At 41.4% G+C, this 23,486-nt stretch overlaps 2 protein-coding genes across 2 annotated transcripts in view; one reads left to right on the top strand and one right to left on the bottom strand.

Moving 5' to 3' along the window:
• Window positions 1-23,486, bottom strand: part of cdh11 (cadherin 11, type 2, OB-cadherin (osteoblast)) — a 135,046-nt gene that overhangs the window by 3,415 nt on the left and 108,145 nt on the right. Inside the window, exons 9-15 of the mRNA XM_022211761.2 lie at window positions 19,088-19,201; window positions 18,794-18,933; window positions 17,502-17,638; window positions 5,602-5,723; window positions 5,400-5,517; window positions 3,045-3,296; window positions 1,722-1,873 (exon numbers count right to left, since the gene is read on the bottom strand). Coding sequence (XP_022067453.1) covers window positions 1,722-1,873; window positions 3,045-3,296; window positions 5,400-5,517; window positions 5,602-5,723; window positions 17,502-17,638; window positions 18,794-18,933; window positions 19,088-19,201 — 1,035 coding nt within the window. The remainder of the gene's footprint in view (window positions 1-1,721; window positions 1,874-3,044; window positions 3,297-5,399; window positions 5,518-5,601; window positions 5,724-17,501; window positions 17,639-18,793; window positions 18,934-19,087; window positions 19,202-23,486) is intronic.
• LOC127537387 (uncharacterized) lies at window positions 9,868-17,482 on the top strand. Its single transcript, XM_051959547.1, has 10 exons — window positions 9,868-10,009; window positions 10,178-10,219; window positions 10,307-10,411; window positions 10,473-10,577; window positions 11,001-11,126; window positions 12,872-12,913; window positions 14,004-14,024; window positions 16,503-16,754; window positions 16,839-16,859; window positions 16,944-17,482. Exons 1-10 carry the CDS (start codon window positions 9,881-9,883, stop codon window positions 17,229-17,231), a joined length of 1,131 nt encoding a protein of 376 aa, XP_051815507.1. The 5' UTR covers window positions 9,868-9,880; the 3' UTR covers window positions 17,232-17,482.

Here is a 23,486-nt window from a genome sequence, read left to right as displayed (position 1 = left end):
AGGGTCAGAAAGAGAAAAAAATGGATTTAAAAGTGACCGATGAAGCTGTGAAGAGCTGTAATGTTGCAGAGAAGAGACATATAAAATGAATCAATTCCAACAAAGTTCAGATCTGCTTGGTTCTCTGGTCTGAGCAAAAGCTTTGGTGAATTTTAAATGAGATCTTTCTGAAGTACAGTTATGCCCATATATATATATATGGACACAGAAGTTTTGTTTTTTACCTGTTTAATAAAACATATTCTACTTTTAGTTCTATAATGGACATAAAGTTCAGACTCTCAGCTTACATTTGAGGGAATTCACATTCAAACTGGATGAAGGGTTTCGGAGTTTTAGCTTCTTAAAATGCGCCACCCGATTTTAAAAGGGACCAAAAGTAATTGGACAGTTGACTCAAAGGCCGTTTCATGGGCAGATGTGGGAGGTTCCTTTGTTATGTCATGGTCAATTAAACAAAAACGAGACACAAAATGACAGAAACATGACACAAAACGACAAAAAATGACAAAAATGAAACACAAAATGACAAAAACGAGACATGACAAACACGACAGAAAATGACAAAAATGAGGCACAAAATGGGAAAAAACGACATAAACTAGACACAAAATGACAAAAACAAGACAAAAAACGACAGAAACTAGACATAAAATGACAAAAAGAGAAAAAAATGACAAATGACAGAAACATGACACAAAATGACAAAAAATGACAAAATGAGACACATAATGACAAAAACGAGACACAAAATGACAAAAAAACAACAAACAAAATGACAAACATGACACAAAATGAATTGAGATTGGACTAAAAAAGCCAGCAGAATTTTGGAAGAAAGTTCTTTGAACAGATGAAACCAAGATCAACCTCTACCAGAATGATGGCAGGAAAAAAGTCTGGAGAAGACGTGGTCCAGCTCATGATCCAGAGATACCACATCATCTGTAAAGCATGGCGGTGGCGGTATGATGGATCTCTTTTGTTTACTGATGATGTGACTCAACAGAACCAGCCAGATATATTCTGAGGTGTTCAGAGACAAACTGTCGGCTCAAATCCAGACAAATGCAGCCAAACTGATGGGTTTCATAATCCAACGACCCAAAGAACCTAGAACTTTATTAAAGCAGGGAGTGGAATATTCTGGAATGGCCGAGTCAGTCACCTGATCTCAACCCAACCGAGCTGCATTTCACCTGTTAAAGACTAAACAAACAGCAGCTGAAACCCGCTGCAGTAAAGGCCTGGCAGAGCACTGAGGAAAACCAGCATCTGGAGACATCCAGGAGTCCAAGACTTCAGGCACCAATCCGTTTTCAACCAAGTATTAGAAATGAACATTTCATTTTCAGCTATCTAAATTGGTCCAATTACTTTTGAGCCCCTGAATTGAAGGGATTCTGCTTATAAAATGTTTCAGTTCCTCACATTTTAATGCAATCTTTTTTTTTCCCCAACTCATCGACTTAAAGCTGAAAGTCTGAACTTCAACCACATCTGGACTGTTTCATTTAAGATTCACTACAGTACAGAACCAAAATTAGAAAAACTTTGGCCAAATAATTATGGACCTAACTGTATCCTGATGGAGGTGCTTCATGAGTAGTTCAGTGACCTTCAGAATCCAGCAGTTCTTTCAGTGTCTCCAGTGTCTGGCTGATAATCGGCTCCATTTTGGTGGGTTTTTACAGATAATCCGCCGTGCTCCTGCTTCTTACCTGCAGCGTTGCGATGTCGAAAGCCTCGGTGTCCTCCTCGCCGCCTCCCTCGTCATCATAAGTGATTATGTTCTCCCTGATGTCCTCCTCCTCAAACACTATCAGCGGCTCCTTCTTCTGACGCCTCAGTGCCACAAACAACACCACTATCGCTGCCAAACAGAAAAAAACAACATTTTAGCATTCTGCTGTGTCTAGTGAATACATAACTGCAAGACAGTAGGAAGTTGGAGTGTTGGATAATTAGCATTCACAGGGGGAGACGGTGGAATCACACAGTGGACGGTTTAGCTTTTAGTGTTATTGTGCTTTTAGTTTATGAAATGCTCTCCGATGTGAGTCTAAACTGAAAAACCAACAGACAACGTTTAGTGTTTTTGGAAACATATTGCAGACATTTTCAACCCCCGCAACAACAAACAACAAAAGGTTCATCAGACAATAAAGAGCCCACACCAAACAATGACGCAACAATGATGATGAAACACCAGCGACTTCTGAGCCTCTAGCCTTATAGGACTATAAAAAGTACCCTGGAAGAAGGGCTTACCAAGATACAATCAGTTTGGCTTTTTGACAAGAATTAACAAGAGACTCTTCCATGTCAAAGTGAAAACAAATTCCGACAAAGTGATGTCAAGAAACTCTGAGAAAAGGTTGTTGAAAAGCATCAGTCAGGACAATACAAGAACATTTAAAGTTCCTTAAGATCTCTTGGAATCCAGTTAAATCCATTTTAAGAAATGGAAGGAAGACGGAACATGAATAAATCTGACTAGAGCAGGACGTCCTCAAGACATGAGAGACCAAGACTCCTATGACTCCTCTGAAGGAGTTCCAGCTTCAACAGCTGAGATATTAGAGACTGTTCATCCAACACCTATTGTCCGTTCTTCACCAGTCAAAGCTTTATGGAGTCAAAGAGAAAGACTCTGATGGAAAAATCTCAAATTAAATCTGGACTAGAGTTCACCAGAAGACATGTGGAGACTCTGAAGACACCTGGAAGAAGGTTCTTTGGTCTGAGGAGACCAGGATGGAGCTTTATGACCATCAGACTAGATGATATGTTTGATGGACACCAAACACTGAACATCATCACAAACACACCATCCCCACTGTGAAGCATAGTGGAGGCAGCATCATGATTGAAGCGTGGTGGAGAAGCATCATGATGAAGCATGGTGGTGGAGGTAGACTGTTTCCTGTACATATTTATTATGAATATGAGGTGTGTTGGTGATGGTGGAGCTAAAGGTCTTCTTCTGGATCTCTACAATCAGATTCCATCTCCAGCAGGACGTCCTTCAGAAAGCTCCTTACCCAGCAGGATGACGATGCAGGCCAGGATGGCGATCAGAGCTCCGGTGCTGAGGCCAGCCGGCAGGACGTAGGGCTCCACGTTGCAGGACAGGATGGTTTCTTTGCTGTCGCAGGAACACACCCGGATGGTCAGGGTGTTGGTGCTGCTCAGCGCCGGGAAGCCGTTGTCGTTGATCTCCACGGGAAGGTAGTAGACGTCCTGCGTCAGCCGGCTGAAGCCCTTACGGAGAACGTAGACGCTGGCCGTGCTGTCTGTGGAGAGGAGAAGGAGGAGGAGATGTTCTGGTTGAACTTTCAAACAGCAGCAGAGGATAAAACACAGGAAGTAGACACATGGAAACACACATTTACCCCAATGTAGTCCTTGGTATGGTGCATTAATACCCCAATTTGTCATGTTTTAGTGCATTAATATCCCGGTTTGGGATGTTTTGGTCCATTACCTTCCCAATTTTGAATGTTTTGGTGCATTAATTTCCCAGTTTTTAATGTTTTAGTGTACTATTATCCCAATTTTGCATGTTTTGGTGTATTATTATTATAGTTTATAATCTTTCGGTGCATGTATTTCCCAGTTTTAGATGTTTTGGTGCATTGATATCCAGGTTTTTGAGGCTTCAGTGCATTGATATCCAGGTTTTTCATCTTACTTCTCAGTTGAACCAGAGTGAAGATAAACAAAAAAGAAGCTGCTTGGAGTTGCGAAGGTTGATGTCGACTGCTAGTTGTTTGTAAAGGTGATGCACACTCACTATGTGTGGAAAAAAACCTGCAAAATCTGGATTCTTCTTTTGTGTATGGCCATAAATCCACATGAAAACAACCTAATAGTCACACTTTTACAGTGTTTTGTGGACTCTAGCAGCAGCTGTGGGTGGAAATGACTCTAAGAGGGTTAAAGAATCGTCATGACTGCTGAACAGAGGAAAGTTTCCACTCTTCTCTTCTTCTTTCTGTCTAAACTGATCTACCACAACAAGAAAACCACCAAATAAAATGTTCAGCTTGGTTTCAGCAGCAGAACTTTGCTTTGAAAGGAGATGATGGATGTTCTTCTCAGTGGTTTTAATCTTGTGCCTCATCAGTTTTTTTGCCCTTTATATCAGCCAGAAACAGAGAAAATTCTTGAATTTCCCACAGTTTTTGAACACATCATCTGTGATGTGCAATTCTGAGGGAAAAGTGAACCGAACTTAAGCTGAAAATCTAATAAAAATGCCCAAAATAAAGGGTTTAATGTGGCCAAATTCTGTAGAAAACAAACAAAAAAATGATGCAATCCGTGGAAGCTATTAGAGACTCGACTGCAACCAACAATAATGAGACAAAAGTTTAGAAAGTTTTCACCTGAACTGCAGGCAGTGTTTGAATGTAAATAATTAAATATTTGATGTTGATGGATGTTCTTCTCAGTGGTTCTAATCCTGTTAATGTTAATATCACAGTCTTTAATGCTTTGGTACATTATTATCCCACATGCTGTAGCTCATCAGTCATTTTTTTGCCCCTATAAGCCAAACACAGAGAAAATTCTTGAATTTCCCACAGTTTTTGAACACTTGATTTGTGTTTTTGGGCTTGCTCTGGGGGTCAGGCATTTGGGTTCTGTAAAGCGTCTTGAGACGAGTTGACTGTAATTGACGCTATATAAATAAAATTGAATTGAATTGAATTGAATTGATGTGCAGTTTTGAGGGAAAAGTGAACCAAATTTAAAAATCTTGTAAAAAATCTTGAAAATAAAGAGTTTAATGTGACTAAATTCTGTAGAAAACTAAAAATGATGCAATCCTCGGTGTATGTAAACAGTTCAACATCTATATTTGCAGACACATAGATATTTAACTATTTACAGACAAACACAGATGAAAACTTTCTGAACTTTTGTCTGATTGCTCGTTGCAACCAAGTCTCTAATTTAGTTTAGAGTCTTTTTTCACCAGAATCTGGTCACATTAAACCCTTTACTTCAGGCATTTCTATGAGATTTTCAGCTTAAATTTGGTTCACTTTTCCCTCAGAATTGCACATCACAGACGAGGTGTTCAAAAACTGTGGGAAATTCTACATTTTTCTCTGTTTCTGGCTGATAAAATGGGCAACAGAAAAAAACACTGAAGAGACTCAAGTCTAAAACGTCCATCCTCTGCTTACAAAGGAGAGGATGGACGCTCTTCTCAGTGGTTTCAAACTTGTGGCTCATTCGTTGTTTTCTCTCATTTTCTGTCTCTTCGACTCTCAGAGAACTTGACTGAATCAGCCGTCCTCCTCAGATGTCTGTACAGATGGACAGAGACCTCACTGCAATCCCTGCTGGAGACCTCCATCTGCTGGAGAACAGAAGGGTTCCTCTACCTCGGTTGTCTTTGAGGGAGAAGTTCTGGTTGTGGGCGACTTCCGGAGCGAGGCTGAAGGTGAAGTGCTGCCGGTGGGTCCTCTCGTCTTTGTCCACGGCGCTCACCGTCTCGATGAGCTGCACCAAGAAGAAGAAGAAGAAGAAGAAGTTAGGATCCAACAGGAAGTACAGGAGGTAGATAAGTGGACTAATCGTTCCTACCTTCCCCAGAGGGACGCTCTCACACATCAGGATCTCGTTGTTGGCGGCGAACTCCGGCGGGTTGTCGTTGACGTCTTTGACCCGGATGTTGACGCGTACTTTGGTGTCCTGGTGGTGACCTCCTGCAACGTCCACACAAAGCTTCATTAGACCGAGTCAGCACGTCCTGATGGACTGAACGCTGAGCTAACTGGAAGATTTACCCCCTCAAAGGACGTCACTGACTTAAATAAAATAGAAATGACAGAAGTGAATCTCAGAGGCATCAGAAGCTTCACGTTAAACTAAACTCTAGAACCCCAAATGTCCTGGTATACGTCTTTTAGTTGATATTTAGTGTCTCTTTGTGGTCCTTTTTTGCTCATTTGTGTCTGTTTTGCTGGTTCTGTTTCAGTCAGGAGTTAAAGTTCATTTCTGTGTCTCTGCTGTGTTCTTGCATCTTCTACTTGTTGTTGTGGTTGTTCTGATCCCACAGAGCTGCAGGATTTCAGATCTTTTACTGTCTTTTTGTCTCTTGTAGTCGATATTTGGTGTCTCTTTGTGCCATTTTGTGTAGTTTATTCATGTGTCTTTGTTCATATTGCTTCACTTTCAGGTCATTTTGTGTCTCTTCTGTGTTGCTGCATCGTCTCGTTGTTTTTTGTGGTAGTTTTAGGCAGAAATTCAACCTTTTTTCGGGTTTTCCATCATTCTAACTGAGTCATGCTGCACAGAAGTCATCTCTGTGTTCTCTCTCCTTCTTCACGTTGTTCTGGTTCCATTTATTGTCTTTTTGTGGTTGAGATTTGGTTTCTCTTTTTTGGTTCATTTTGTTGGTTCTGGTTTTCACAGGTGTTAGTGTTCTTTATGCATCTAGTCCGTGTTGGTTTTCGTCTCTTTCAGGTCATTTTGTGTCTCTTTGTTGTGTTATTGCATTGTCTAGTTGTTCTATTGCGATTGTTTGTGGATTTTTTACAAAGATAAATAAGGATTCTATCTTTTACTGTCTTTATGCATTTTATACTTGATATTTGGTGACTCTTTGCAGCAATTTTGTGTGTATTTCTGTTCATTTTGTTGCACTATTTTCTTGGTTTTGGTCCCTTTTTTGCAGTTTTTTTCACATCCTAATGTTCATTTTGCATCTGTTTTATGTCCATCTGATCTCTTTCAGGTCATTGTGTGTCTGTTTGTTGTGTTGTTTCATCGTGTAGTTGTTCTTTCTGTCTGAAATTCACCTTTTGTTTCCTCATTTTTAGTGATTTTTGTTATTCTAACTTAGACATTTCTGACATATCTCTCCTTCTAATTGTTTTTCTGTCTCCATGTGCATTCTTTTACCGTCTTTTTGCATTTTATAGGTGATATTTGATGTCCCTTTGTGTTTACTTTTGCATATTTTCTTGCTTTTGTCTCAGTCAGGTAGTTTTTGCAGGTGTTAATGTTCATTTTGCATCTGGTCTGTGTTGGTTTTTGGTCTCTTTCGGGTCATTTTGTGTCTCTTTTCTGTGTTGTTGCATCGTCTCATTGTTCTTTTGCAATCGTTTGTGGTAATTTTACAGAAATAAATGAAGATTCTATCTTTGACTGCCTTTTTGCATCTTGTAGTTGACATTCTGCGCCTTTTTGTGCGTCCTTTTGTGTTTTGTTGGAGTTGTCTCTTGGTTTGGCAGTTTCTTCTCACTCCAAACGTTCTGATGCTAACAGTGACAAACGTTGAGTCGTGCAGCTGCAGACTGAACTGCAAAGTGACGAGTAAACAGGGAAACACAAAGTCCTCTCAGAGACTTTTCATCTGCACACAGACACATTTCTGCGCTGCATATTTGTAATTCTAGTCGGTGAGATTTTCCGCTGCCCTGTCATTACCGGCGTTTATTTAGCTTCCCAGGCTCAGCTAGCGGTTAGCGTGGCCCGTTTCCATCTGTCCGCCTGGCGTCTAGCGGGCCGCAGGGAAACCGCTGCTGGTCCGACCACAGAATACCAGGAGCCCCGGTTTACCCCGCTTAGTCCAGCAGGGGTCACACATTTACCCCCAACAACTAGAACAACCTCAGGGAGTCTTTCTGAAAAGGTTTGAATCAGAGCAAAACGCTGAACTGAGTGAAGTCTGTTTGTGATTAAAATCCATCAACAGAAAACAGTTTGGTTCTGTTCTCAGAAACACTTTCTACATGTTTATCTACTTCCTGTAAGATGGAGAACTAAAGAAGGGTTTCTTCTTCGTGGTTTTTACATTCTGAGTCTTCCTGCTGCTCTGTTTTACATCTTTTACCGTCTTTCTAAATTTTGTAGTTGATATCTAGTGTGTCTTTGTGTGTTTTTTTGTTTGTTTTGTGTCTGTTAGGTAGTTTATGGATCTGTTAATTTGGATTTCAGGTCATTTTGTGTCTCTGCTGTCTTTTTGGGTCGTCTGATTGTTCTTTTGTGTCTCTTTGTGGCAGTTTAATAAGAAAAATCCATCATTCTAACTGTTCCAGAAGTCATTTCTGAGTTCTCTCTCCTTCTTCATGTTGTTCTGGTTCCATGAAGATGCAGGATTTTATATCTTTTACTGTCTTTTTGCGTCTTTTAATGATATTTGGTGTCTCTTCATGTGTATTTTTGCTTATTTTACGTCTATTTTCTTGGTTCTGTCTCAGTTAGGGAGTTTTTGCATGTCTTTATTTTTATTTTGTGCCTATTTTTGTGTTGGTTTTCATCCATTTCAGGTCATTTTGAGTCTCTTTGTTGTGTTGTTGCAATGTGTGGTTGTTCTTTTGTGTCTCTTTGTGGTAGTTTTACAAGAAAAATCTAATTTTTTACTGGTTTCCATCATTCTAACTGTGACAGAAGACATTTCTTCATTCTCTCTAATCCTTCATGCTGTTCTGTTTCCACAGAGCTGCAGGACTTTACATCTTTTTCTGTCTTTTTACATTTTGCAGTTGATTGTTAGTGTCTGTTTATGTTTATTTTTGTTCATTTTGTTTTTCTATTTTCTTGGTTCTGTCTCTTTTTTGTAGTTTTGTCTTGGTCAGGCAGTTCTTGCATGTGTAAAGGTTCATTTTGCATCTATTATTGTTGGTTTGCGTCCATTTCTCCTCATTTTGTGTCTCTTTTCACTGCGTTGTTGCATTGTCTAGTTGTGTTTTTGCTTCTCTTTGTGGTCGTTTTACAGAGAAACTCAACTTTTAATGATTTCCACCTCAGACATTCGTGTTGTTCTGTTTCCATGGAGCTACAGGACTTTAGATTGCAGAGAAAAATGTGAACCACAGTGAGGAAAGATGAGACGGAGGCCCCAAAGTATGCAGAGAAACTGCTCAGAGTTTAGCTGTTTGTAAATCACTGTGTAGGAAAAAGCATGGAAAATCTGGATTCCTTTTTATATTTCTGGTCAAAAACCCTCCTGAAAACAAAAGGAGCTGCTACCTGCATGGACGGTACAGAAATGTCCCTGCAGCGTTAACTTCAGTCCCACCCAGAAGGAAAAGGCAGCCAGCAGCTTGAATCCACTTAAAGTCTGTGCATAAGACGTCATGGAGCGACTCGTACAGCCTGGTGAATATCTGGGCTTTCTGGCCCTCTCTGCCTTTTTAGAAACGTTTTGCAGAACCACAGACTTTATGTTGTTCCAGGAGAAAGAATCAAAAAAGGCAAAAAATATCCAGAAATCAGCACCGACGGCCTCGTAGTCGCTGCGTCACGTCACGTTTAAAAGCAGATGAAACAGTAATCAGTTCAAATGATTCTGCTTTTCTTAAAATCTTGATCATATTTAGAACCATGAGTGTGTTCTGTCCCAGATCTGCACGTTTCTGTGCAGAACTTTTTACATCTTTTAGTGCAAAGTTAGCGTCTCTTTGTGGCATTTTGTGTGTACCTTTGTTCATTTGTTCTTCTGTTTTTTTAATCTCTTTTTGCAGTTTTCTCTCAGGTAGTTTTTGCACGAGTTAAAGTTCATTTTCTGTCTTTTCTGTGTTGTTTTTTTCTCTTTCCAGTCATTTTGTGTCTCCTAACTATGTTTCTGCAGCACATAGTTCACATTTTTGCATGTCATTGTGATAATGCTGCAAAAAAAAAAAAAAAATTCTGATTTCTCTCATTTTTCTGATATTTCCGAGTTCTCTCTCCTCCTTCATGTTGTTTCTGGTTGCACAGAGCTGCAGGACTTCACATCTTTTACTGTCTTTTTACATCTTATTGTTGAAATTTCATGTGTCTTTGCGTCCATTTTCTGTTCCTTTGTTGTTCTACTTTCTTGCTTCTTGGTCTCTTTTTGGAGTTTTATCTCAGTCAGCAGTTTTTTTATGTGTTAATGTGGATTCTGCATTTATTTTCTGTTGGTTTGTGTCTCTTTCAGCTCATTTTGTGTCTCTTTCAGGTCATTTTACGTCTCCTTCAGGTCATTTTGTGTCTCTTTCAGGTCATTCTGCGTCTCTTTCAGGTCATTTTTGTGTCTCTTCAGGTCATTTTGTGTCTCTTTCAGGTCATTCTGCGTCTCTTTCAGGTCATTTTGCGTCTCTTTCAGGTCATTTTGCGTCTCTTTCAGGTCATTTTACGTCTCCTTCAGGTCATTTTGTGTCTCTTTCAGGTCATTATGCGTCTCTTTCAGGTCATTTTGTGTCTCCTTCAGGTCATTTTGCGTCTCCTTCAGGTCATTTTGTGTCTCTTTCAGGTCATTCCTGCGTCTCTTTCAGGTCATTTTGTGTCTCCCTTCAGGTCATTTTGCGTCTTCTTTCAGGTCATTTTGTGTCTCCTTGAAGTCATTTTGTGTCTCCTTCAGGTCATTCTGCGTCTCTTTCAGGTCATTTTGCGTCTCTTTCAGGTCATTTTGTGTCTCTTTCAGGTCATTTGTGTCCTCCTTCAGGTCATTTGTGTCTCTTTCAGTCATTTTGCGTCTCTTTCAGGTCATTTTGTGTCTCCTTCAGGTCATTTTGCGTCTCCTTCAGGTCATTTTGCGTCTCTTTCAGCTCATTTTGTGTCTCCTTCAGGTCATTTTACGTCTCCTTCAGGTCATTTACATCTCCTTCAGGTTCATTTTTGCGTCTCCTTCAGGTCATTTTGCGTCTCGTTTCAGCTTCATTTTGCGTCTCCTTCAGGTCATTTTACGTCTCCTTCAGGTCATTTTTGCGTCTCTTTCAGCTCATTTTGTGTCTCCTTCAGGTCATTTTACGTCTCCTTCAGGTCATTTTGTGTCACCTTGAAGTCATTTGCGTCTCCTTCAGGTCATTTTGTGTCTCCTTGAAGTCATTTTGCGTCTCCTTCAGGTCATTTTGCGTCTCTTTCAGGTCATTTTGCATCTCTTTCAGGTCATTTTGTGTCTCTTTCAGGTTATTTTGCGTCTCCTTCAGGTCATTTTGCGTCTCTTTCAGGTCATTTTGGGTCTCTTTCAGGTCATTTTGCGTCTCTTTCAGCTCATTTTGCGTCTCCTTCAGGTCATTTTACATCTCCTTCAGGTCATTTTGCGTCTCTTTCAGGTCATTTTGCGTCTCTTTCAGCTCATTTTGCGTCTCCTTCAGGTCATTTTACATCTCCTTCAGGTCATTTTGCGTCTCTTTCAGGTCATTTTGTGTCTCCTTCAGGTTCATTCTGCGTCTCCTTCAGGTCATTTTGCGTCTCCTTCAGGTCATTTTGTGTCTCCTTGAAGTCATTTTGCGTCTCCTTCAGGTCATTTTGCGTCTCTTCAGGTCATTTTGCATCTCTTTCAGGTTATTTTGCGTCTCCTTCAGGTCATTTTGCGTCTCCTTCAGGTCATTTTGGTCTCTTTCAGGTCATTTTGCGTCTCTTTCAGCTCATTTTGCGTCTCCTTCAGGTCATTTTGCGTCTCTTTCAGGTCATTTTACATCTCTTTCAGGTTATTTTGCGTCTCCTTCAGGTCATTTTGCGTCTCCTTCAGCTCATTTTGTGTCTCCTTCAGGTCATTTTGCGTCTCTTTCAGCTCATTTTGTGTCTCCTTCAGGTCATTTTGCGTCTCTTTCAGCTCATTTTGTGTCTCCTTCAGGTCATTTTGCGTCTCTTTCAGCTCATTTGTGTCTCCTTCAGGTCATTTTGCGTCTCTTTCAGCTCATTTTGTGTCTCCTTCAGGTCAATTTTTGCGGTCTCCTCAGGCATTTTCTTTCAGGTCCATTTTGCATCTCCTTTCAGGCGTTATTTTGGACGTCTCCTCAGGTCATTTTGGCGTCTCCTTCAGCTCATTTTGGGGGTCTCCTTCAGGTCATTTTTGCGTCTCTTTCAGCTCATTTTGTGCTCCTTCAGGCCATTATTGACGGGCTCATTTCAGGCTCATTTTGTTACTCCTTCAGGTCATTTACGTTCTCCTTCAGGCGTCATTTTGCTGTCACCTTGAAGTCATTCTACTGCGTTCTCCTTCATGGTCATTTCTGGTGTCTCCTTCAGGTCATTTTGTGGTCTCCATTCAGGTCATTTTACGTCCTCCTTCAGGTCCATTTTGCGTCTCTTTCAGGCTTCATTTTGTGCCCTTCAGGTCATTTTGCGTCTCTTTCAGCTCATTTTGTAGTCTCCTTCAGGTCATTTTACGGCTCCTTCAGGTCATTTTGGTGTCACCCTTGAAGTCATTATTGCGTCTCCCTTCAGGTCATTTTGTGTCTCCCTTCAGGTCATTTTGTGTCTCCTTCAGGTCATTTTGCGTCTCTTTCAGCTCATTTTGTGTCTCCTTCAGGTCATTTTGTGTCTCTTTCAGGTCATTTGCGTCTCTTTCAGGTCATTTTGTGTCTCCTTCAGGTCTATTGCGTCTCCTTCAGGTCATTTTTGCGTCTCTTTCAGCTCATTTTGTGTCTCCTTCAGGTCATTTTACGTCTCCTTCAGGTCATTACATCTCCTTCAGGTCATTTTGCGTCTCCTTCAGGTCATTTGCGTCTCTTTCAGCTCATTTTGCGTCTCCTTCAGGTCATTTTACGTCTCCTTCAGGTCATTTTGCGTCTCTTTCAGCTCATTTTGTGTCTCCTTCAGGTCATTTTACGTCTCCTTCAGGTCATTTGTGTCACCTTGAAGTCATTTTGCGTCTCCTTCAGGTCATTTTGTGTCTCCTTGAAGTCATTTTGCGTCTCCTTCAGGTCATTTTGCCGTCTCCTTGAAGTCATTTTGCGTCTCCTTCAGGTCATTTTGTGTCTCCTTGAAGTCATTTTGCGTCTCCTTCAGGTCATTTTGCGTCTCTTTCAGCTCATTTTTGTGTCTCCTTCAGGTCATTTTACGTCTCCTTCAGGTCATTTTGTGTCACCTTGAAGTCATTTTGCGTCTCCTTCAGGTCATTTTGTGTCTCCTTGAAGTCATTTTGCGTCTCTTTCAGGTCATTTTGCATCTCTTTCAGGTCATTTTGTGTCTCTTTCAGGTTATTTTGCGTCTCCTTCAGGTCATTTTGCGTCTCTTTCAGGTCATTTTGGGTCTCTTTCAGGTCATTTTGCGTCTCTTTCAGCTCATTTTGCGTCTCCTTCAGGTCATTTTACATCTCCTTCAGGTCATTTTGCGTCTCTTTCAGGTCATTTTGCGTCTCTTTCAGCTCATTTGCGTCTCCTTCAGGTCATTTTACATCTCCTTCAGGTCATTTTGCGTCTCTTTCAGGTCATTTTGTGTCTCCTTCAGGTCATTCTGCGTCTCCTTCAGGTCATTTTGCGTCTCCTTCAGGTCATTTTGTGTCTCCTTGAAGTCATTTTGCGTCTCCTTCAGGTCATTTTGCGTCTCTTTCAGGTCATTTTGCATCTCTTTCAGGTTATTTTGCGTCTCCTTCAGGTCATTTTGCGTCTCTTTCAGGTCATTTTGGGTCTCTTTCAGGTCATTTTGCGTCTCTTTCAGCTCATTTTGCGTCTCCTTCAGGTCATTTTGCGTCTCTTTCAGGTCATTTTACATCTCCTTCAGGTCATTTTGCGTCTCCTTCAGGTCATTTTGCGTCTCTTTCAGGTCATTTTGCGTCTCTTTCAGCTCATTTTGCGTCTCCTTCAGGTCATTTTACGTCTCCTTCAGGTCATTTTGCGTCTCTTTCAGCTCATTTTGTGTCTCCTTCAGGTCATTTTGCGTCTCTTTCAGGTCATTTTGTGTCTCCTTCAGGTCATTTTGCGTCTCTTTCAGCTCATTTTGTGTCTCCTTCAGGTCATTTTACGTCTCCTTCAGGTCATTTTGTGTCACCTTGAAGTCATTTTGCGTCTCCTTCAGGTCATTTTGTGTCTCCTTCAGGTCATTTGTGTCTCCTTCAGGTCATTTTACGTCTCCTTCAGGTCATTTTGCGTCTCTTTCAGCTCATTTTGTGTCTCCTTCAGGTCATTTTGCGTCTCTTTCAGCTCATTTTGTGTCTCCTTCAGGTCATTTTACGTCTCCTTCAGGTCATTTTGTGTCACCTTGAAGTCATTTTGCGTCTCCTTCAGGTCATTTTGTGTCTCCTTCAGGTCATTTTGTGTCTCCTTCAGGTCATTTTGCGTCTCTTTCAGCTCATTTTGTGTCTCCTACAGGTCATTTTGCGTCTCCTTCAGGCCATTTTGCGTCTCCTTGAAGTCATTTTGCATCTCCTTCAGGTCATTTTGTGTCTCCTTGAAGTCATTTTGCGTCTCCTTCAGGTCATTTTGCATCTCTTTCAGGTCATTTTGCGTCTCTTTCAGGTCATTTTGTGTCTCTTTCAGGTCATTTTGCGTCTCTTTCAGCTCATTTTGTGTCTCCTTCAGGTCATTTTGCGTCTCCTTCAGGCCATTTTGCGTCTCCTTCAGGCCATTTTGCGTCTCCTTCAGGTCATTTTGTGTCTCCTTGAAGTCATTTTGCGTCTCTTTCAGGTCATTTTGCATCTCTTTCAGGTCATTTTGCGTCTCTTTCAGCTCATTTTGTGTCTCCTTCAGGTCATTTTGCGTCTCCTTCAGGTCATTTTGCGTCTCCTTCAGGTCATTTTGTGTCTCCTTGAAGTCATTTTGTGTCTCCTTGAAGTCATTTTGCATCTCCTTCAGGTCATTTTGCGTCTCTTTCAGGTCATTTTGCGTCTCTTTCAGCTCATTTTGTGTCTCCTTCAGGTCATTTTGTGTCTCCTTGAAGTCATTTTGTGTCTCCTTGAAGTCATTTTGCATCTCCTTCAGGTCATTTTGCGTCTCTTTCAGGTCATTTTGCGTCTCTTTCAGCTCATTCTGCGTCTCCTTCAGGTCATTTTGTGTCTCCTTGAAGTCATTTTGTGTCTCCTTGAAGTCATTTTGCGTCTCCTTCAGGTCATTTTGCGTCTCCTTCAGGTCATTTTGCGTCTCTTTCAGGTCATTTTGGGTCTCTTTCAGGTCATTTTGCGTCTCTTTCAGCTCATTTTGCGTCTCTTTCAGCTCATTTTGCGTCTCCTTCAGGTCATTTTACATCTCCTTCAGGTCATTTTGCGTCTCTTTCAGGTCATTTTGCATCTCTTTCAGGTTATTTTGCATCTCCTTCAGGTCATTTTGCGTCTCTTTCAGGTCATTTTACGTCTCCTTCAGGTCATTTTGCGTCTCTTTCAGCTCATTTTGTGTCTCCTTCAGGTCATTTTACGTCTCCTTCAGGTCATTTTGTGTCACCTTGAAGTCATTTTGCGTCTCCTTCAGGTCATTTTGTGTCTCCTTCAGGTCATTTTGTGTCTCCTTCAGGTCATTTTGTGTCTCCTTGAAGTCATTTTACGTCTCCTTCAGGTCATTTTGTGTCTCGTTCAGGTCATTTTGTGTCTCCTTCAGGTCATTTTGCGTCTCCTTCAGGCCATTTTGCGTCTCCTTCAGGTCATTTTGTGTCTCCTTGAAGTCATTTTGTGTCTCCTTGAAGTCATTTTGCATCTCCTTCAGGTCATTTTGCGTCTCTTTCAGGTCATTTTGTGTCTCTTTCAGCTCATTTTGTGTCTCCTTCAGGCCATTTTGCGTCTCCTTGAAGTCATTTTGTGTCTCCTTGAAGTCATTTTGCATCTCCTTCAGGTCATTTTGTGTCTCTTTCAGGTCATTTTGCGTCTCCTTCAGGCCATTTTGCGTCTCCTTCAGGTCATTTTGTGTCTCCTTGAAGTCATTTTGTGTCTCCTTGAAGTCATTTTGCATCTCCTTCAGGTCATTTTGCGTCTCTTTCAGGTCATTTTGTGTCTCTTTCAGCTCATTTTGTGTCTCCTTCAGGCCATTTTGCGTCTCCTTGAAGTCATTTTGTGTCTCCTTGAAGTCATTTTGCATCTCCTTCAGGTCATTTTGTGTCTCTTTCAGGTCATTTTGCGTCTCCTTCAGGCCATTTTGCGTCTCCTTCAGGCCATTTTGCGTCTCCTTGAAGTCATTTTGTGTCTCCTTGAAGTCATTTTGCATCTCCTTCAGGTCATTTTGTGTCTCTTTCAGGTCATTTTGTGTCTCTTTCAGCTCATTTTGTGTCTCCTTCAGGTCATTTTGTGTCTCCTTGAAGTCATTTTGTGTCTCCTTGAAGTCATTTTGCATCTCCTTCAGGTCATTTTGTGTCTCTTTCAGGTCATTTTGCGTCTCCTTCAGGCCATTTTGCGTCTCCTTCAGGTCATTTTGTGTCTCCTTGAAGTCATTTTGCGTCTCTTTCAGGTCATTTTGCGTCTCCTTCAGGTCATTTTGCGTCTTCTTCAGGTCATTTTACGTCTCCTTCAGGTCATTTTGCGTCTCTTTCAGGTCTTTTTGCGTCTCTTTCAGGTCATTTTGTGTCTCTTTCAGGTCATTTTGCGTCTCTTTCAGCTCATTTTGTGTCTCCTTCAGGTCATTTTGTGTCTCTTTCAGGTCATTTTGCGTCTCTTTCAGGTCATTTTGTGTCTCTTTCAGGTCATTTTGCGTCTCTTTCAGCTCATTTTGTGTCTCCTTCAGCTCATTTTGTGTCTCCTTCAGGTCATTTTGTGTCTCCTTCAGGTCATTTTGCGTCTCTTTCAGGTCATTTTGTGTCTCTTTCAGGTCATTTTGCGTCTCTTTCAGCTCATTTTGTGTCTCCTTCAGGTCATTTTGTGTCTCCTTCAGGTCATTTTGCGTCTCCTTCAGGCCATTTTGCGTCTCCTTCAGGTCATTTTGTGTCTCCTTGAAGTCATTTTGCGTCTCTTTCAGGTCATTTTGCGTCTCTTTCAGGTCATTTTGCGTCTCTTTCAGCTCATTTTGTGTCTCCTTCAGGTCATTTTGCGTCTCCTTCAGGTCATTTTGCATCTCCTTCAGGTCATTTTGTGTCTCCTTGAAGTCATTTTGTGTCTCCTTGAAGTCATTTTGCATCTCCTTCAGGTCATTTTGTGTCTCCTTCAGCTCATTTTGTGTCTCCTTCAGGTCATTTTGTGTCTCCTTCAGGTCATTTTGTGTCTCCTTCAGGTCATTTTGCATCTCCTTCAGGTCATTTTGTGTCTCCTTGAAGTCATTTTGTGTCTCCTTGAAGTCATTTTGCATCTCCTTCAGGTCATTTTGTGTCTCCTTCAGGTCATTTTGTGTCTCCTTCAGGTCATTTTGTGTCTCCTTCAGGTCATTTTGTGTCTCCTTCAGGTCATTTTGCATCTCCTTCAGGTCATTTTGTGTCTCCTTCAGGTCATTTTGCGTCTCTTTCAGGTCATTTTGTGTCTTCTTCAGGTCATTTTGCGTCTCCTTCAGGTCATTTTGTGTCTCTTTCAGGTCATTTTGTGTCTTCTTCAGGTCATTTTGCGTCTCCTTCAGGTCATTTTGTGTCTCTTTTCTGCGCTGTTTCATCGTGTAGTTGTTCTTTTGCAGTAATTTTAGGCAGAAACTCATTTTTTTCCTGATTTTCCATCATTTTAACAGAGTCAGTCTGCACAGAAGTAATTTGTGATTATCTGTCTCTCTTTATGTTGTTCTGTTTTAGATCGTCTACTGTCTTTTTGCATCTTTTAGTTGAGATTTGGTCTCTTTTCGTGTGTTTTTTTGGTTAATTTTGTCTCAGTCAGGTATTTTTTATATGTGCTTGTTCATTTTGCATCTACTTTATGTCCATCTGCATCCGTTCCCAGAACCGTGGCTTCGTACCGATCTCCGTGGCCGACACTGAGATGTTGTGCCAGGCCTTAGCCTCTCTGTCCAGCGGTCGAGTCGTGGTGATCATCCCGTCCTCCGAGTTGATGCTGAAGAACTCTTCCACGTCGGTGTAGCGAGGGATCATGTACCTGCACAGGAAACCAGAGTTTTACAGGAAAACAGAAAACCTGTCAGCGTGTTTGAAAGAACACTCAGATTTCCAACTCTCCTATGGTCTTTGAACTACACGTCCCGTTCCATCGGGAAACAAAACGGCCGTCCGCTACTCGTCTCATTCAAAAATTCTGCAAAAATAAGCTGTTTGATCAAACCATAATCTGCTAAAAACTAAAAATTCTACATTCGTCAGTGCATCCATGAAGCCATGAGTGACTCAGCTTCAATCTACGGTCACCTGACAAAAATTTACAGAGTTCTCAGCTGAACTGAAGGCAATGCTTTCACCGGGCAGAGGAGACGACAATGGAGATCAATTAAAAATGTACAATACAAACAGTAAGCAGTAAATTATCAAAACATTTGACGTAAAATGAAAAAATGAGACAAAACGACAAAAAATTGGATGTAAAATCACAAAAACTGGACAGAAAATGACAAAATAAGACGACATCCATGACGTCGCTTTTTTCCAATATTTGTAACATCTCTGCACACTTTAAACACTTTACACATGTCGATTCCTGTTTTTTTATTTTTTAAAGAAATATAGAATCAAATAACTTCACCCATTTACCCATTTTTAGAATAATTTTCAGTGTTTTCATGACCTTGTTTAATGTTTAATCCTTTTGAAACCCAGCAGCTGTAAGCGGCTGTGAAATGCTTTTATTTTATTTTTTTAATTGCATCATTTATCAGGGTCAGAAACTGCAAAAACAGAAAAATGTCGTTTTTTTCTCCCCGGGGTCCATGATTGAGCTTAACGTGTAAAAAATCTGAGCCTAAAACGTGACTTTTCATTTAGATCGCTATATTCTACGTGTCTCATTTAAAAAATGCAAAAAATCAGCTGTTGACTCAAAGCACATTCTGTAATAAACACATTTTCTGGTGTCACAAACACCTGTGAGCACATGGAAGTACTTTCTACTGCTTCCCTTTGTGTCAGTGAATACATGAAAATCTGGATTTGTTTAGTAGATTTCTATAAAATTATTACAGTTATGCTTTTCTAATCCTGCTCTACATCCTTATCCTGTTCTTTCTGCTCTAAAACAGCAGCTGAAGGTTCACATTTGACTCTGCAGTGTCCAAATCCAGGTGTTGTGTGTTTTTTGTGTTACCTGACGGGGTTGTTGGCGACGTCCGTGTCCTTGGCGTGAACTCGACCCACCGGAGTTCCTTGCGGCGCGTTTTCCTCGACTTCAAACGTGTAGCTGGGAGCGACGAACACCGGAGGCTCGTCTGCGTCCTCCACCGAGATCTGAACACACGAAATAGACGTAAGAGCACAGAATACAGACATTAGAGCGGTTCATACTCACAGAATACAGATGTTAGTTTACACTCACAGAATACAGACATCACAGCGGTTCATACGTGTGATCCTACACACGTGTGCTCGTCGTGTTTCATACCTTAATGGTGGCTTCGTCCTTGTACGGCCCCCAGGCCAGGAACTGAGGGTCGACGTGGGGGTTGGATCCCTCCACCTTCAGGGTGTACGACCTTTTAGTCTCAAAGTCCACCGGCTGGAAGACACAAAAAACACTAAATCAGTCCTTTAAACCGTTCAGACGGAGTTTGAATCTTTTTGCAAACACTCTAAACCTCTGGTGCAGGACCTAAAACCTGATAATTTGAGACCCCCTCATCACATTTAGGGTTAAAAAGTGTGAACATCTACTGCTTCTTCATTAACACACACTTTATATCAGCTGATTTTATTCCAAGAGACACGAGGCTGTGGAAAAATACTGATCTCAACTCAATTAAATCCAAATATCTGGAAAAAGATGTCCAGCAGAAGCAGCAAACCAGTCAGCAGGTTTAAAATGCATCCAAAAATCAATAAAATTACAACATATATGAAAGCCTGGAGCTGTGAAAACAGATAAAATCAGCAATATTCAACAATCCAACTGTCCTTAAACTACTCATCTGTAGTTATTGGTAAAAGATGACCAAAATGGCTTTGAAATGCATCTTAATTCTTTAAAAAAATCAGCAAAATGACACTATTTATTAGAGCCAGAACTGTAAAAGTAGAAAAAAAAACATGAGAGCCTCTACTTTCCAACGGTCCTTAAACTACTCATCTGTAGTTATTGGTAAAAGATGACCAAAATGGCTTTGACATGCATCTTAATTCTTTTAAAAAATCAGCAAAATGACACTATTTATTAGAGCCAGAACTGTAAAAGTAGAAAAAAAAACATGAGATCCTCTACTTTCCAACGGTCCTTAAACTACTCATCTGTAGTTTTGGTAAAAGATGTCAAAAAGAAGCCAGAAAGTCGTCTGCAGGTTGGAAATGCATCTTATTTTCTCACTAAAATCAACTAAATGACACATTTAATAGAGCCAGAAATGGTACAAATGGAAAAAAAAATCATGAGATATTCTACTTTCTGACAGTCTTTGAAGTACTCATCTGTTGCTGTTGTTAAAAGACGTCAAAAATAAGCCAAAAAACAGTCAGTGGGTTTGAAATGCATCTTATTTCTCAGAAAAATCAACAACAACATGCCATTTATTAGAGCCAGAAGCTGCATAAACACATAAAATCATCAGATCTTTAAGTTTCTGATGGTCCTTAAACTACTCATCTGGTCATCTTGTCACAGGGCCAGTCCTCTAAACTCTGAAGTGACGGTTCAGCTGGAGTTTCAGTGTTTCTGCTGCGTAATGAAACCCTCTGGTGCAGTACCTCCAGCTGCTGCTAGGGGGAGCTGTTGCCACACGGTAGAAAGCTGACTTCCTGTCATTTTCAGAGCAGCAGCAGCAGAAGAAAGCAGGAATAACCCAAACAGTGAGTTTCATTTAAAGACCGTTTGTATTCCAGCGCTGTGACGAGATTATTTCTGGAGCAGAATGAATCATTTCTGGAGGTTTTTAACGATGAAGGTGTGAAGTTCTGCTGATGTTTCTGTTTGATTCCAGCTCTACAACTTCAGAACGGACACATCCAGAGTCATCCTCGGTCTCTTAAACCCTCAGATTCAATCTGTTCACATTGAACTGAGCCTCAATTCACTTTGGCCCATATTAGAGAAAACTTATTGACTTTATCCAGCCTGATGTTGGATTGATTGAAGGTTTCCAGCTCAGATTTCCTCCAGAGAAGCAGCAACAACCCAACGGTGTGTTCAATGACTCCTCTCCTTCCTGAGACCAACTTTAGAGCCAACAGTCTGACCCCCAGGGGGCGCTGTCTGCTCTGATCACCGGCTTCGTTCAGCCGCCGGCGCTTTGGCTTCGACTGTAATCACAGCGGCTGACGGTGCATTCGGGTGTCGTCGCTGCATCACAAACCCAGATAATAACCGCTCTGACCAGCTGGTGTGGAGACGTGGAGCTGGCCGAGTCCCAGCAGAGAAGCTCCGTCTTTTCATTTCAAACCCCAGCGGGAGGAGAAAGGATTCATAAAGCCGGAGGAAAGCTGCTGCAGATTTAAACTGGACTCTCCACAGACCCACCAAACCATCCAGAATGGAGCTGCAGATTGACGAGTTCATCAGTTAGCATGATCCGGAGGCTGATTGATGGATAAAGGGAGCAGAGCTGCAGGATATCTGTACTAAACTGTTTGGTTTTCCTACTAAAATGCAAAAAAAATCAACAAATGGCACCATTTTTCAATGGTCTTTAAACTATTCATCTGTACTTTGTTCGTAAAACACATAAAAAAGAAGCCAGAAACCCATCAGCAGGTTTGAATCGCATCTTATTCTCTTAAAAAATCTCCAAAATGACACCATTTATTAGAGCCAGAGACTGTAATAATAGAAAAAAATCATTGGATATTTAACTTTCCAATGGCCCTTAAACTACTCATCTGTAGTTTGTTGGTGAAAGAAGCCAGAAACCTGTCAGTGGGTTTGAAATGTGTCTTATTTTCTTTCAAAAACCAACAAAATGACACATTTATTATATCCAGAAATGCTAAAAATAGAAAAAAATCATCAGGTTTTTGGACGTGGAGCTGGCCGAGTCCCAGCAGAGAAGCGCCGTCTTTTCATTTCAAACCCCAGCAGGAGGAGAAAGGATTCATAAAGCCAGAGGGAAGCTGCTGCAGATATAAACTGGATGCTCCACAGATCCACCAAACCGCCAAGAATGGAGCTGCAGATTGACGAGTTCATCAGTTAGCATGATCCGGAGGCTGATTGGTGGATAAAGGGAGCAGAGCTGCAGGATATCTGTACTAAACTGTTTGGTTTTCCTGCTAAAATACAAAAAAAATAATCAACAAATGACACAATTTCTTAGTGTCAGAACCTGTAATAATAGAAAAAATCATTAGATGTTTAACTTTCTGCCGGTCCTTAAACTACTCATCTGTACTTCGTTGGTAAAAGACATCAATAAGAAGCCAGAAACTGTTTAGTGTTTCTGCAAAAAATACAAGAAATTTCAGCAGATGAGCTGAATTACTGGATGTTACTGGTAGGTTCCTGAGTACTTCCTAGATGGTTCCTTGAGGATTCGTTCAAAGTTTTTGCAGTTTTCTGGACTGACTGATCTTCAGTGCTTATAGTAATGATGGACTGTTGGTTCTTTGAGCTGATTGGTTCTTGCCATAATATGAATTGTCAACAGTTGTCAAACAGGGCTGTCAGCTGTGAACCACCCTGACGTCTGATGGACCAAACTCATTAAGGAAGAAGTTCCACAGATGAACCTTAACAAGGAACACCTGTGAAGTGAAACCATTCCTGGTTCTACCTCATGAAGCTCATCCAGAGGACAACAAGAGTGTTCAAAGCAGGAATCTGAGAATCTAAAATATAAAACATGTTCTGACTTATTTCACACTTTTCTGTTTCCGACATAATTCCATCTGTGTTCATTCATAGTCTGCTGCCTTCAGTGAGAATCTACAACGTAAACAGTCATGAAGATAAAGATTCAATGAGAAGGTGTGTCCAAACCAAAGACTGCTAGTGGATATTTATAGTTTACTGAGTTCATCTGCAAATTATGAATCGAATCTGTGATCCAACATGGACTCAAACCTTCCTGCTTCATTGAGCTGCAGCTGCATGCAACGCTGGCGGAGTTTGATGCGACGCCGGCGGAACTTGATGCAACGCCGACGGAGTTTAATGCGAAGCTGGTAGAGTTTAATGTGACGCTGGTAGTTTAATGTGACACTGGTAGAGTTTAATGCGACGCCGGCGGAGTTTGATGCGACACTGGCGGAGTTTGATGCGACGCCGACTGAGTTTAATGAGACGCCGACGGAGTTTAATGCGACGCTGGTAGAGTTTAATGCGACGCCGGCGGAGTTTGATGCGACACCGACTGAGTTTAATGCAACGCCGACTGAGTTTAATGAGACGCCGACGGAGTTTAATGAGACGCCGACGGAGTTTAATGCAACGCTGGTAGAGTTTAATGTGATGCCGGCGGAGTTTGATGCGACACCGGCGGAGTGTGATGCGACGCCGACTGAGTTTAATGAGACGCCGACTGAGTTTAATGCGACGCCGACGGAGTTTAATGCGACGCTGGTAGAGTTTAATGTGATGCCGGCGGAGTTTGATGCGACACCGGCGGAGTGTGATGCGACGCCGACTGAGTTTAATGAGACGCCGACTGAGTTTAATGCGACGCCGACGGAGTTTAATGAGACGCCGACGGAGTTTAATGTGACGCTGGTAGAGTTTAATGCGACGCCGGCGGAGTTTGATGCGACACCGGCGGAGTTTGATGCGACACCGGCGGAGTTTGATGCGACGCCGACTGAGTTTAATGCGACGCCGACGGAGTTTAATGAGACGCTGGTAGAGTTTAATGCGACGCTGACGGAGT

This window comes from Acanthochromis polyacanthus, chromosome 15 (assembly GCF_021347895.1).
Source record: "Acanthochromis polyacanthus isolate Apoly-LR-REF ecotype Palm Island chromosome 15, KAUST_Apoly_ChrSc, whole genome shotgun sequence".
Classification (NCBI taxonomy): domain Eukaryota; kingdom Metazoa; phylum Chordata; class Actinopteri; family Pomacentridae; genus Acanthochromis; species Acanthochromis polyacanthus.
This window is presented reverse-complemented; position numbering and strand designations above follow the sequence as displayed.

Coding starts and splice junctions, on each gene's coding strand:
- LOC127537387 (XM_051959547.1), top strand. CDS start 9,881: ATGTGGATTCTGCATTTATTTTCTGTTGGTTTGTGTCTCTTTCAGCTC. Junction 16,755..16,838: donor TCATTTTGCATCTCCTTCAG/GTCATTTTGTGT, acceptor TGTCTCCTTCAG/GTCATTTTGCATCTCCTTCA. Junction 16,860..16,943: donor TCATTTTGCATCTCCTTCAG/GTCATTTTGTGT, acceptor TGTCTCCTTCAG/GTCATTTTGTGTCTCCTTCA.